This window comes from Dipodomys merriami, unplaced genomic scaffold (assembly GCF_024711535.1).
Source record: "Dipodomys merriami isolate MVZ:Mamm:240054 unplaced genomic scaffold, mDipMer1.0.p SCAF_57, whole genome shotgun sequence".
Lineage (NCBI taxonomy): Eukaryota > Metazoa > Chordata > Mammalia > Rodentia > Heteromyidae > Dipodomys > Dipodomys merriami.
Genome location: NW_027206146.1, coordinates 5,290,132 through 5,302,282, shown reverse-complemented (window position 1 = coordinate 5,302,282; position 12,151 = coordinate 5,290,132). Strand labels below are relative to the sequence as shown.

The following is a 12,151-nucleotide window of genomic DNA, read 5'->3' as shown; positions in this document are numbered from 1 at the left end:
TTGAAACAAGTGTCAAGAGTTTTGCAATCGGTCTCGGCAAAGGTGGGGGCGGGGTTAGAGGGAGGAGGAGCCTGGAGGCAGGGTCAGGTGGGCGTGGCCTTGGCGGTCCGCCGCGCCCCCTAGATGTGATTTGCATATTCATGAACCAACGAGAATGTGGATGACCTGAGAGCCTAGAGGGACCAAAGGCCCCACTGAAGCACATTTCCGGTTCCGCTAGGACCTGGGCGGTTGGTGAGCATCATGGCAACCGTGGTAAGTGTCGGCGCGTGGAATCAGCCCGCACTATCAGATCTGAGGGCGGAGGGCTGCAGTCGGGACCCTTAGGTCTGAGGGAGGAGGAGGAGAATGGGCCTGGAGCCCTGCGTGTGAGGAGGAGGCTGGATCCCTGGGTCTGAGGGAGGAGGCTGGGGTCTGGACTCTTGGGTCTGAGGGAGGAGGGAACTGGACACCATCTGTCGTGGGTCTGAAGGAGCAGTGATTGCAGAGATATCTCTCTAGGGTCCCTTCTACTGGATACCACGGTGGCCTCTCCTTTTGCCCTTTCCTGCTCTCGTTCCTCGAGGGGCTTGAACTCGGGGCCTTGCCCTCTCGTGCAGCCTTTTCCCATTTGAGCACTTGAGACTTGCCTTGGTGATAGCGTCTAGCAGTCTTCCCCACCCGGCTTCAAACCATGATCCTCAGATCTTAACCTCTTGAGGATCTAATATAGATTACAAGTGTGAAACACCACTGGTTTAGTTTTTTGTTGTTTTGTTTTGCTTCCTTCATAGCCTGGGCTAACCTGGAACTCTAGATCTTTCAGCATCAGGTTCCCAAGTTCTGGGATTATAGGTGTCCACGTGCCACGTTTAGCTTCACTAATCTACATTATGTTTGTGGATTTGCTTTGTCTGGACATTTCATATAAATGAAATCATACAACATGTGTGTGTTTGTGTGGGTGGGCTTTTTTTTTTTAATAGGTGGTGGGGCTTGAACTCAGGGCCTGGGCGCTGTTCCTGGGCCTCTTTGTGCTCAAGGCTAGCACTCTGCCACTTGAGCCACAGCTCCACTTCTGGTTTTTGAGTGGTTAATTTGGAGATAAAGTCTCACCAGGACTTTGGTGGGGGCTGGCTTCAAACCGCAATCCTCAGATCTCAGCCTCCTGAGTAGCTAAGATTACCGGTGTGAGCCACTGGCACCTGGCTTGGATGGTTTTTGTTTAGCATGATCTGGTTCATTCACATAGTAGCAAGGCATCAGAACTTTTTTCCTTATTGATGGCTGAATAGTGCCCTAATGTCTGTATAAACCACATTTATTCACTCACCACTTTGTAGACATTTGGTTGTTCCTATCTCTTTGCTGATGTGAATAGTAACTATAAGCAATGATATATACTTTTTTTTTTTTTTTGGTACTAGGGTTTGGAGTCAGGACCTCATGTTTGCTAGCTAGGCAGGTGCTTTACTACTAAGTCATGCTTCCAACCCTTTTTTGTTGGTCATGGATCTTGAACTCTGGGCCTGGGCATTGTCCCTGAGTTCTTTAGCTCAAGGCTAGTGCTATACCACTTGAGCCACTTCCGGTTTTCTGGTGGTTTATTAGAGCTAAGCGTCTCATGGATTGTCCTGCCTGGGCTGGCTTTGACCCATGATCCTCAGATCTCAGCCTCCTGAGCAGCTAGGATTACAGGCAAGAGCCACCAGTGCCCTGCCCAGCCCTTTGTTGCACTGGTTCTTTGCCTGCTTCTTGCTATTGCTAGGATGACAGGTGCATACCACCAGACCAACTTCCTCCTTGGAAACAGGGGAGGAGGGTGCAGGGGTGTTTCCTGGTGAACTTTTTACTCATGCTGGCCTCAAAATGCAATCCTTTCAGTCTCATCCTCCTGAATAACTAGGATTACAGGCATGAACCACCCCACCTGGCTAAGTACTTGTTTTTCTGCAGAGCTCTAGGGGCTCTTGAATTGCCCCCAGGGTTGTTTGCTCGGGTCCCTCCCCATAAGAGAAGGGATGCTGTTGGCTACTCCTTAGGGAACTGGAGACAGGAAGCCTTGATCAATACCTGTCCCATGAGCTTGACCCTTCAGTCCAAAACATGAGGTCCCAAGGAGAGTGACAGAAGGCTATGCCCTTCATGAGACACACATTTATTAGGGCCTAGAACAAAAATCTCCTTGGTGAATGAGATTGCACAGTGAGATTGGTTTTCCAAGGAAATCCCTTCATCTCTCTGACCACCCCAAGTCCCTTGAACCAGCCTGTCAGGGACTGTGGTCAGGGCAGGCCTCCTTTAGAGGGTGATGTTTGATCTAATTTGGTGGGAGGCTGGGCCCAGTGGCTTCACATCTATAATTGTAGTTAGGAGACCTGAGGATCATGATTTGAAGCCAGCCCCCAGCAAAATCCCAGTGAGACTTTATTGCCAGTTAACCACTCAAAAACAGGAAGTGGCGCTGTGGCTCCAGTGGTAGAGCACTAGCCTTGAGCACAAACAGGGACAGTGCCCAGGCCGAAGGGCAGAGGGGGAAAGCTAATTTTGTGGGAGGTGAGGGGAAGAGAGCAGGTTGGACTGAGGATTGTATAAGGCCTTCAGACAGAGGGCTGGGGCAGTGTGGAGCAAAGGATGCTGGAATGTCAGCAGGGGTAGGCCGGGCCCAGTCTGCCCGCTCTGCGTCGCGCATAACCTTAACTCACAGAGATCGGAGATGGTTTGCCATATGGCACCTGGCCCTAGACTCTCTGCTAGGCCCTTAGGATGCAGCTGTGATATATCGTCCTTGTGTTCCTGGGCCTCAAAGTGTGGTAGTATCCGTCACACAGCCATAAGTGAAAACTAGGGTGGTGCAAGGGACAGGGACTTGATGTGTTGTCCACCTGAGGGGAAAGAAGGTGTTTGTCCTGGGAGGGGCAGGGACTGAAAGCTGGGACCACAAGGACCCCTCTTAACACATCTTCCTGCACCTCCAGACGGCCACGACCAAAGTCCCTGAGGTCCGTGATGTCACGAGGATCGAGCGAATTGGTGAGTGAACAGGAACAGGCTTCAGAGCTGAGCCCTGACAACCCAAGGCTGGCCACGCCCCCTGGGGCCAGCACACCCATGAGTGCCATAGCACCAAGTTCTTGGTTGGGCCGTTTTTTTTCTCCCTCTTGAGACAAGGTCCTTTCTATGTAGCCTAAGTTAGCTTTGAACTTGAGGTCCTTCTGCCTCAGACTCTGGGATGGCAGGTGTGCATTGCACCCAGCTGTCTCAGGCCAGGTGTGTGGTTCAGCAGCTGGCCAGTTTGCATTGCATCCTTGGATGGGCTCTGGTGTCCTCTCAGAGGTGCTGATTGGGGCCCTTTCTTGGCAGCTGAGATAACCCGGGCTTCCAGGGGAAGCCCTCCCCTTGGCCACGCACCGCCCTGAGCCAGCCAATAATCATTTCCCTCTCCAACAGGTGCACACTCCCACATCCGGGGCCTGGGCCTGGACGATGCCTTGGAGCCGAGACAGGTAGAGCCTCAGCCCGGGTAGCAGGGCCCTGGGGAGCGTGGGGACTGAACCCATCTTTCTATCCTCTGAAGACATATTCAGAACACAACCACACATGGGCTTTTCATTGGCATTTTTTTTTTTTAATGGGAGTGTGGCTTAGTGGAAGAGTGCTTGCCTAGCATGCAGGAAGCCCTGGGTTCGGTTGCTCAGGACCACATACACAGAAAAAGCCGGAAGTGGTGCTGTGGCCCAAGTGGTAGAGTGCTAGCCTTGAGCAAAAGAAGTTCAATGACAGTGCCCAGGCCCTGAGTTCAAATCCCAAGACTAGAAAAAGCATATATATATATATATATATATATATATATATATATATATATACACTTATGTATACATATATATATACACTTATGTATATATATATATGTATACATACACATACACTCACGCACATACACACGAAGTGAAACAAAGTCAAAGTCCCAGGCTACATTTGCCAGCTGTCCCGTGGGACGGTGGGAGGAAGTCACCTCACGACCTCTCGCCCTCCACCCTCCAGGCATCCCAGGGCATGGTAGGGCAGCTGGCAGCCCGGCGGGCAGCTGGGGTGGTGCTGGAGATGATCCGAGAAGGGAAGATTGCAGGGCGGGCGGTCCTCATCGCTGGTCAGCCGGGCACCGGGAAAACAGCCATCGCCATGGGTAAGAGGCTTCCCAGAACTGGGGTTCTCATCACTGCCAGATAATGTCTTCTGTGTAAATCAGAGTTGGGTTCAGCTCCATTTAATGTACAACCCGAAATGGCCATGATAAACACAGGCATCTCCCATTTAGGGCTCATTCAGAAGTTCCACAAAGTGTACTACTTTTCTGCCTCAACATCTTTTGTACTTGCATGTCAAGATGACCTTATGTTCCAAGAGGCTGCCTAAGCTCCAGCCTTCCCACCCACACTCCAGGTAGCAGGAAGACAGAGGAATGACAGTGAGAGTATAGCTTTGGTAGTCTGCTCCCTTGAAGTGCCTGACTTAGAAGTCCCACATACTTATGCACTTGCTTCTCATTTTGGCCAGAAATTGATCATGTGATTTCCCTGTGCTAGAGAGGACCCTAAGACATGAAAGAGTTGTTTTTTGTTTTTTTGGGTCCGGTTGTGGGGCCTGAACTCTGGGCCTGGGCACTGTCCCTCAGCTCTTCAGCTCAAGGCTAGTGCTCTACCACTTGAGCCACAGCGCCACTTCCTGCTTTTTCCTTTTTGCTTATGTGGTGCTGAGGAATCAAACCCAGGGCCTCGAGCATGCAAGGCAAGCGCTTTACCACTGAGCCATCTTCCCAGCCCCAAAAGAGTTATTTTTTGTTTTTTGTTTGTTAACATTTTAACCTCCATCAGCATCTCTCTCTCTGTGAGGCTTTCTCTAACCTGTTTCTTCCCAGTTACTCTCCCCTCTGCTTGAGGGCCAGGCAGTGAAAATCAAAGTTTAATGACTGGGTTTTCAGTTAAACAAAAGTCTTGGCCTGGACCCTGAAAACCAACTCAGTTGGACTGGCACCCCGACTTCAAGCAGCACCCAGTCTTGGGGAGGGAATCCTGGCCATGATACTTTGCAAGGACAGAAAGGGGTGGCTAACTCTAGCGGGATGAGAGGCAGGGCAGCGGCAGGGATGGCCATCTACTGCAAGGTGGTGTTGGGGACCTGGGACCAGAACCTGCCATCCTTCCTATACCCTTAGGCATGGCTCAGGCGCTGGGCCCCGATACCCCATTCACAGCCATCGCTGGCAGTGAGATCTTCTCCCTGGAGATGAGCAAGACAGAGGCACTGACCCAGGCCTTCCGCCGCTCCATCGGTGTCCGCATCAAGTGAGCACTGGGCAGGCTGGGGACCACCCTGGCCAGCAGCCCCTGAGGGCTCATGGGAGCGGCAGGGGGTGGGGCTGACCCTCCACTCTCTCTGGCCAGGGAGGAGACAGAGATCATCGAGGGCGAGGTGGTGGAGATCCAGATAGACCGGCCAGCCACGGGGACGGTGAGTGTATACCTGCACCTGGCCAGGCCAAGGGCAGAGTTCCAGAGGGAGTTCCAGCTGCAGATCACAGCCATTTGCATGCCTGTCTAGGGGAGGGTCAGCTTTGTGGTTGACCCTTCGTGTGGACAGAGTGATGAAGACCCGGACGGTGGGTGATGAGGAAGGTCTGGAAGTTTCTTCCAGCTCCATCCCACCTGTGAGGCTTCAGACCTGTTCTGCGGGATTTAGACAGCTCGAGGCCCAGGGCACCAACCCGGGGCTCACGGCTGCTGCTGTGGTCAGTACAGTTTGATTCGCTCCCTTCCCTCTCACCCAAAGGTTTTATGACCCTTTTTATTGTGAAATAAAACACTTGGGGGGCTGGGAAGGTGGCTCAGTGGTAGAGTGCTTGCCTTGCATGCCTGAGGCCCTGGGTTCGATTCCTCAGCACCACATAAGCAAAAAAAGAAAAAAAGCCGGAGGTGGCGCTGTGGCTCAAGTGGTAGAGCGCCAGCCTTGAGCTGAAGAGCTGAGGGACAGCGCCCAGGCCCAGAGTTCAGGCCCCACAACCGGACCCAAAAAAAAAAAAAAACACTTGGAAAGCAAGTGTATATTCTAATAAATTATAACAAAATGCATGCCCTCGTAGCCACCCTAAGAACTTGTTCTGGGGATTGAACTCAGGGCCTGGGTGCTCAGGTCCCTGAGCTTCTTTTTTTTTTTTTTTTTTTTTTTTTTTTTGGGTCCGGTCATGGGGCCTGAACTCTGGGCCTGGGCGCTCTCCCTCAGCTCTTCAGCTCAAGGCTGGCACTCTACCACTTGAGCCACAGCACCACTTCTGGCTTTTTTCTTTTTGCTTATGTGGTGCTGAATCGAACCCAGGGCCTCATGCATGCAAGGCAAGCGCTCTACCACTGAGCCACCTTCCCAGCCCGCTGAGCTTCTTTTTGCTTAAGGCTAACCCTCTACCACTTGAGCCACAGCTCTGCTTCTGGCTTTTTTTTGTGATTGATTATAGAGATGAGAGTCTCACGGATGTTGTGCCCTAACTGGCTTTGAAACTCTAGCCTCAGATCTCAGCCTCTTTTTTTTTTTTTTTTAATTAAATTTAATTTTTTTTTTAAACCAGTCCTGGGGCTTGAACTCAGGGCCTGGGCACTGTCCCTGAGCTTCTTTTGCTCAAGGCTAACACTCTACTTCTTCTTTTTTTTTTTGCCAGTCATGGGGCCAGAACTCGGACTGGGTGCTTTCCCTGAGCTCTTCAGCTTCAGGCTAGCGCTCTACCACTTGAGCCACAGCGCCACTTCCGGTTTTCTCTGCTTATGTGGTGCTGAGGAATCGAACCTAGGGCCTCATGCATGCAAGGCAAGCACTCTACCACTGAGCCACCTTCCCAGCCTAACACTCTACTTCTTGAGTCACAGCGCCACTTCCAACTTTTTCTGTGTATGTGGTACTGAGGAATCAAACCCAAGGCTTCATGTATGCTAGGCAAACACTCTACCACTAAGCCACCTTCCCAGCCCAGATCTCAGCCTCCTGAGTAGCTAGGATTACAGGTGTGAGCCACTGGTGCCCAGCTTGCACACTGTCTTCTAAGAGCAGCCTGGGGGGGAGGGAGAGGGTGGATAGCAAAGCAAGGCATCAATCTCAAAAATATAAACAAAGCACCTTTTATTTGGATATACAAAAGGAATGCCCCTCCCAAGCCATTTTGTGGGGCCCCTGTGTTCCTGTTTTAGCTGACTTAGTTGGGATGCATGTGTTTACTGTGGGTAAACAGCTTTATTGGGCTGTGATTGCCATTCAGAAGACCCTGGGAGCATCTGCGCATATGCCCCCACCAAGCCACCCCAGGTGGAGTTGTGGATACTGCTTTCCCCCAGCATTTCCAAACAGGCTGACACAGGGCTGGAGGCTTACAGGAGAGCTTCAGGATGACACTGGGGCTCTCTGAGTCCCTTCCCTACCGTGTCATCCTCCCAGGGCTCCAAGGTGGGCAAGCTGACCCTCAAGACCACAGAGATGGAGACCATCTATGACCTGGGCACGAAGATGATCGAGTCCCTGACCAAGGACAAGGTGCAGGCCGGGTGAGCAACTGGGCACCAGGCGGGCGGGGAGGGGGGAGGCAGTCAGGACCCCTCCTTTCCTCATGTGCCCTCCCTCCTTGAGCAGGGATGTGATCACCATCGACAAGGCCACTGGCAAGATCTCCAAGTTGGGGCGCTCCTTTACTCGGGCTCGTGACTACGATGCCATGGGCTCCCAGGTGTGTACAGGGCTTGGGGTCCCCTTAGCCCCAGGAGATGTTTCCCTCTCTCCGAGCCCATGGGGTCTGGGGTCCTTCTGTCGTCTCACATCTGTGTTCCCATGGTGCCCCTGGCTCTTCCTTGAAGCCCTGGGGCAGCTGGGGACCCTACCCCACCCCCAAACCTGGTACTGTAATTCTACATTATCCCTGCAGACTATGGTTTCTGGGCTCAGTCCATGTTCTGGGGACCCTATAGAACCCCCACTTAGCCTCTTAGCTCCATTCTAAGCAGCTCCTAGAGCCCCCGGGCAGAACTCTTGCTCCGTGCGCCTTCAGCCCTTCTCTGCCCTCACTCTCCACCCCTGGCCCTGCAGACCAAGTTCGTGCAGTGCCCAGATGGAGAGCTCCAGAAACGCAAGGAGGTGGTGCACACGGTGTCCCTGCATGAGATCGACGTCATCAACTCGCGCACCCAGGGCTTCCTGGCTCTCTTCTCAGGTGAGGCTGCCGTGCCGGGCGTCTGCCTGCTCCACCCTCTAGCTTGGTGTTCCCACCCCTGGGCCTTTTCTCTCCCTGATCTCTTGAGATAGGTTCCTCCCTCCTCTCAGGTGACAGTCGGGGTAGCGTCCTGCCTCTGTTCCTCTTCTCTGGGGCCTTTTCAGGTTCCCCAGCCCTCCTGTTGCTTTGCTTCCTGGTTTTAGTGTCTTTGCCTTTTCTCTGACCCTCGACTGCTGAATCCCGCAATGCCACCAACCCCACAGGTGACACAGGGGAGATCAAGTCAGAGGTCCGGGAGCAGATCAATGCCAAGGTGGCTGAGTGGCGTGAAGAGGGCAAGGCGGAGATCATCCCTGGGGTGAGTGTCTGGAGTAGGTGGCTGGGGGAGGAGTAGGCGGGGGAGGGAGGGGCAGGGGTGAGTGTGGCATGTGTCCCAATGGCTCCCAGGTGCTCTTCATCGATGAGGTTCACATGCTGGACATCGAGAGCTTCTCCTTCCTCAATCGGGCCCTGGAGAGTGACATGGCGCCTGTCCTCATCATGGCTACCAACCGCGGCATCACACGGTGAGGGCCGGCGGGGGAGAGGGGTGCTCGGGACAGCAGGGTGGGACAGACGCTCAGTACTGCAGGGGCTCAGGCAGGCGGGCCGGCAGCTGTGCCCCCAGTGAAGCTCCTTGTCCTCCATCATGTGGACTGCAGATCCCAAGCTATGCTAAGACATTCTAGGCTGTGCAAGGATGCTCTTTTAATTTTGAGAGAAGCACAATAAACTGCTCAGCATAATCATCAGATGGCTTAAAGATGCCGTGGAAAGATTCCTCAGACATAAAGGGTACTGTGTTTGATAAAGCATGGATTCCTCTGCCAGGTATGGTAGTTCACATCTGTAATCCAGCACTCAGGAAGCTGAGGCAGGAAGATTGAGAGCTAAAGACAAAGGGGTAAAAATGTAGCTCAGTGCTACAGTATGTGCCCAAATGGGTAAGGTCCTGGATCCAATCCCCAGCACTGCGACCTTCCCCCCCAAAATGTATAAGACAGAGAGTTACTCAACCCCATTGTACAGGCCAGCGATGCCTGAGGGCTTGTGTCTAGCCATTGGCAGAACTGTAGCAGCTGCAGACCAGGGTGTGGGCACTGCCCAGCTTACCTCCTAAATCTGCAGTGTGAGACTCCACGTTATCATCTGCCTGCCCTATGCCATTCATTTATAATCCTAGATCAGTATTTGGACTTTTTTTTTTCTGGTCTTGGAGCTTGAACTCTGTCCCTAAGCCTTGTTGTGCTTAAGGCTAGCGTTCTACCACTTGAGCCACAGCACCACTTCTGGGTTTTTCTGTGTAGTTTATTGGAGATAAGAGTCTCATGGACTTTTCTGACGGGGCTGGCTTTGAACCGCGATCATCAGATCTTAGCCTCCTGAGTAGCTAGGATTACAGGTGTGAGCCTCCAGCGCCCGGCTTGGACATTTTTTACTTTTGCTCACAGACATGGATGATGCAGATGTTGAAATTCCTCAAGGTCTACATTCCCAGCTCAGGTTAACCGGGCTCCGCCCTGCCTGCATGCTCAGCTCCTGCCTGTGCACAAGAGTTACTTTCCTGCTCAATTTTGTGCTTTTTCTTTTTTTTCCCTGGTGGCTCATGCCTATACTCCTAGCTACTCAGGAGGCTGAGAGCTTGAGGATCATGGTTCAAAGCCAGCCTGGGCAGAAAAGTCCATGAGACTTATCTCTAGTAAACCACCAGAAAACCAGAGGTGGTGCTGTGGCTCAAAGTAGTAGAACTGGATCCAGCCTTGATCAAAAGAGCTCAGTGATAGCCCCCAGGCTCTGAGTTCAAGCCCTACAACCAACCAAAAAAAAAACAAAAAAACAAAAAAAACTGTCTTGTGGGCTGGGAAGGTGGCTCTGTGGTAGAGTGCTTGCCTCGCATGCATGAGGCTGTGGGTTCGATTCCTCAGCACCACATAAGAAAAAAAGAAAAAAACTGGATGTGGTGCTGTGGCTCAAGTGGTAGAGCGCTAGCCTTGAGCTGAAGAGCTGAGGGACAGCGCCCAGGCCCAGAATTCAGGCCCCACGACCAGATCAAAACAAAAAAACTGTCTTGTGTCCCTAAGCAGAAAGGCTGAGCTAGAAATTGTAGCATAAGATGTTTCCTCCAGGGATGAACTGCAGGGCCACTGCCCCCTGTTCAGAGTGGGGTCAGTAAGGAGTCTCTGTGAAGCAAGCTGTTGCCATAGGAACCAGGGTGATGGATTAGTTGTCTGAGGCAGGCCTGCAGGAACCTATGCCTGTTTCCTCCATGTTTGCTATATTGAGTGTTCCTGGTGAGTGGAATGCAGCAGAGATGATGGCTCCCTGAGCCAGGCCTGGGCTTGCTTAGGGGCAGGCAGAGAACAGGACAGGCACTTGGTGTACCGCTGGGGGTGGGACCTTGAGCCAGTAAAAAAAAAAAAACACCTAGCTGACACCAGCCCTGATACCTTCAGGGCTTGGGGCACTGGGGAGGCGACCCAGAGGTGATGGGGGTGGGAGCTGAAGCTTGAGTGGGCTGCAGTAATGCTGGGAATGCAGAGCTGCATTCTGGGGCCATTGCCCTGATCAGCCCTGCACACCTCTATTCCCCAGCATCCGGGGCACCAGCTACAAGAGCCCCCACGGCATTCCCATTGACCTGCTGGACCGGCTGCTCATCGTCTCCACGTCTCCCTACAGCGAGAAGGACACAAAGCAGATCCTCCGCATCCGGTGCGGGCAGGCTGAGGCTGTGTGCCGAGGGGGGCTGGGGTCCCCCCGACTGACAAGTGGGGTCAGGGGTGACCTACCCCACCAGGAGCAGGGAAGGTTGGAACCACTGACCCCAGTGAGCCCAGAACCTCAGATGGGAGGAGAGGGGGACATCAGTAGGCCCAGGTCTGGGGATCTGCCCTGGCCTGTGCCCCAGTGGCTCCTCTAGCCTCAGCATCCTGTGGTTATGAAAGGCAGGTGGTCTCCCACACCAGGGGTGGGGTGGGGGACAGGGAGGGCCTGCAGCTTCAGCTGCTGTGGTCAGAGGTGCTTTGGCTGAGGCCCCACTCTTCCCCCCCCCCCCCCAGGTGTGAAGAGGAAGATGTAGAGATGAGTGAGGACGCCTACACAGTGCTGACCCGCATCGGGCTGGAGACATCCCTGCGCTATGCCATCCAGCTGATCACCGCTGCCAGCCTGGTGTGCCGGAAACGCAAGGTCAGCCCACTGAGCCAGCCCGAGGGGGCGGGGGGGGGTAGTGGGGTGGTACGAGGCGGGCAGCTTGAGGGTAAAGGGGCCTCCTCAAGTTCTGCGTGGGGTGCTCCTCGTTCCTTATATAGGTGAGGAAACACCGAAGTGAGATAGGAACCTAGATGTGGCCACAGTCGCCTCCCTTACCTGCCCCACCTGGGGTGGGAGGTGGCAGGAGCTGGGGTCTGCACCTGGGGTTCACTCTGAGGACTCGCCTGTCCCCCCACCAGGGCACCGAGGTGCAGGTGGATGACATCAAGCGGGTCTACTCACTCTTTCTGGATGAATCCCGCTCCACGCAGTACATGAAGGAGTACCAGGATGCCTTCCTCTTCAACGAGCTCAGTGAGTGCCCCCCCCCTCCATGTCGAAGTGCTTGGCCCCACCCTCTGGGCCAGCCTTACCCAATGACCTCCCTTCTCTCCACAGAGGGTGAAACCATGGATACCTCCTGAGCTGGACACCACGCCACCTCCACCCTACCCTGTTTTCTATGAGTTCTAACACTGTGACTTTGTATAAAATGGTTTTGAAACTGGACCCCTGGTATGGAAGCATCTCACTTAACCCAAGGATGGCCATTGAAACTGAACCTCTAGTGTATGTGGGGAGGGGGGAGTCCCCTGGATCCCCTGGTGTGGGGCATAGGTGTCCCTCTACTCCTGGTAT

The 12,151-nt window shown here is 53.4% G+C and overlaps 1 protein-coding gene across 1 annotated transcript; it reads left to right on the top strand.

Annotated features, from left to right (window-relative positions):
- Positions 1 to 190: 190 nt before the first annotated feature.
- Positions 191 to 12,020, top strand: Ruvbl2 (RuvB like AAA ATPase 2). The gene is made up of 15 exons (XM_070000499.1): positions 191 to 255; positions 2,958 to 3,012; positions 3,430 to 3,485; positions 4,024 to 4,165; positions 5,195 to 5,324; positions 5,424 to 5,490; positions 7,456 to 7,562; positions 7,648 to 7,741; positions 8,098 to 8,221; positions 8,485 to 8,579; positions 8,669 to 8,787; positions 10,853 to 10,972; positions 11,320 to 11,449; positions 11,713 to 11,827; positions 11,912 to 12,020. The coding sequence occupies exons 1-15, from the start codon at positions 244 to 246 to the stop codon at positions 11,935 to 11,937; spliced, it is 1,392 nt and encodes a 463-aa protein (XP_069856600.1). The 5' UTR covers positions 191 to 243; the 3' UTR covers positions 11,938 to 12,020.
- Positions 12,021 to 12,151: the final 131 nt, after the last annotated feature.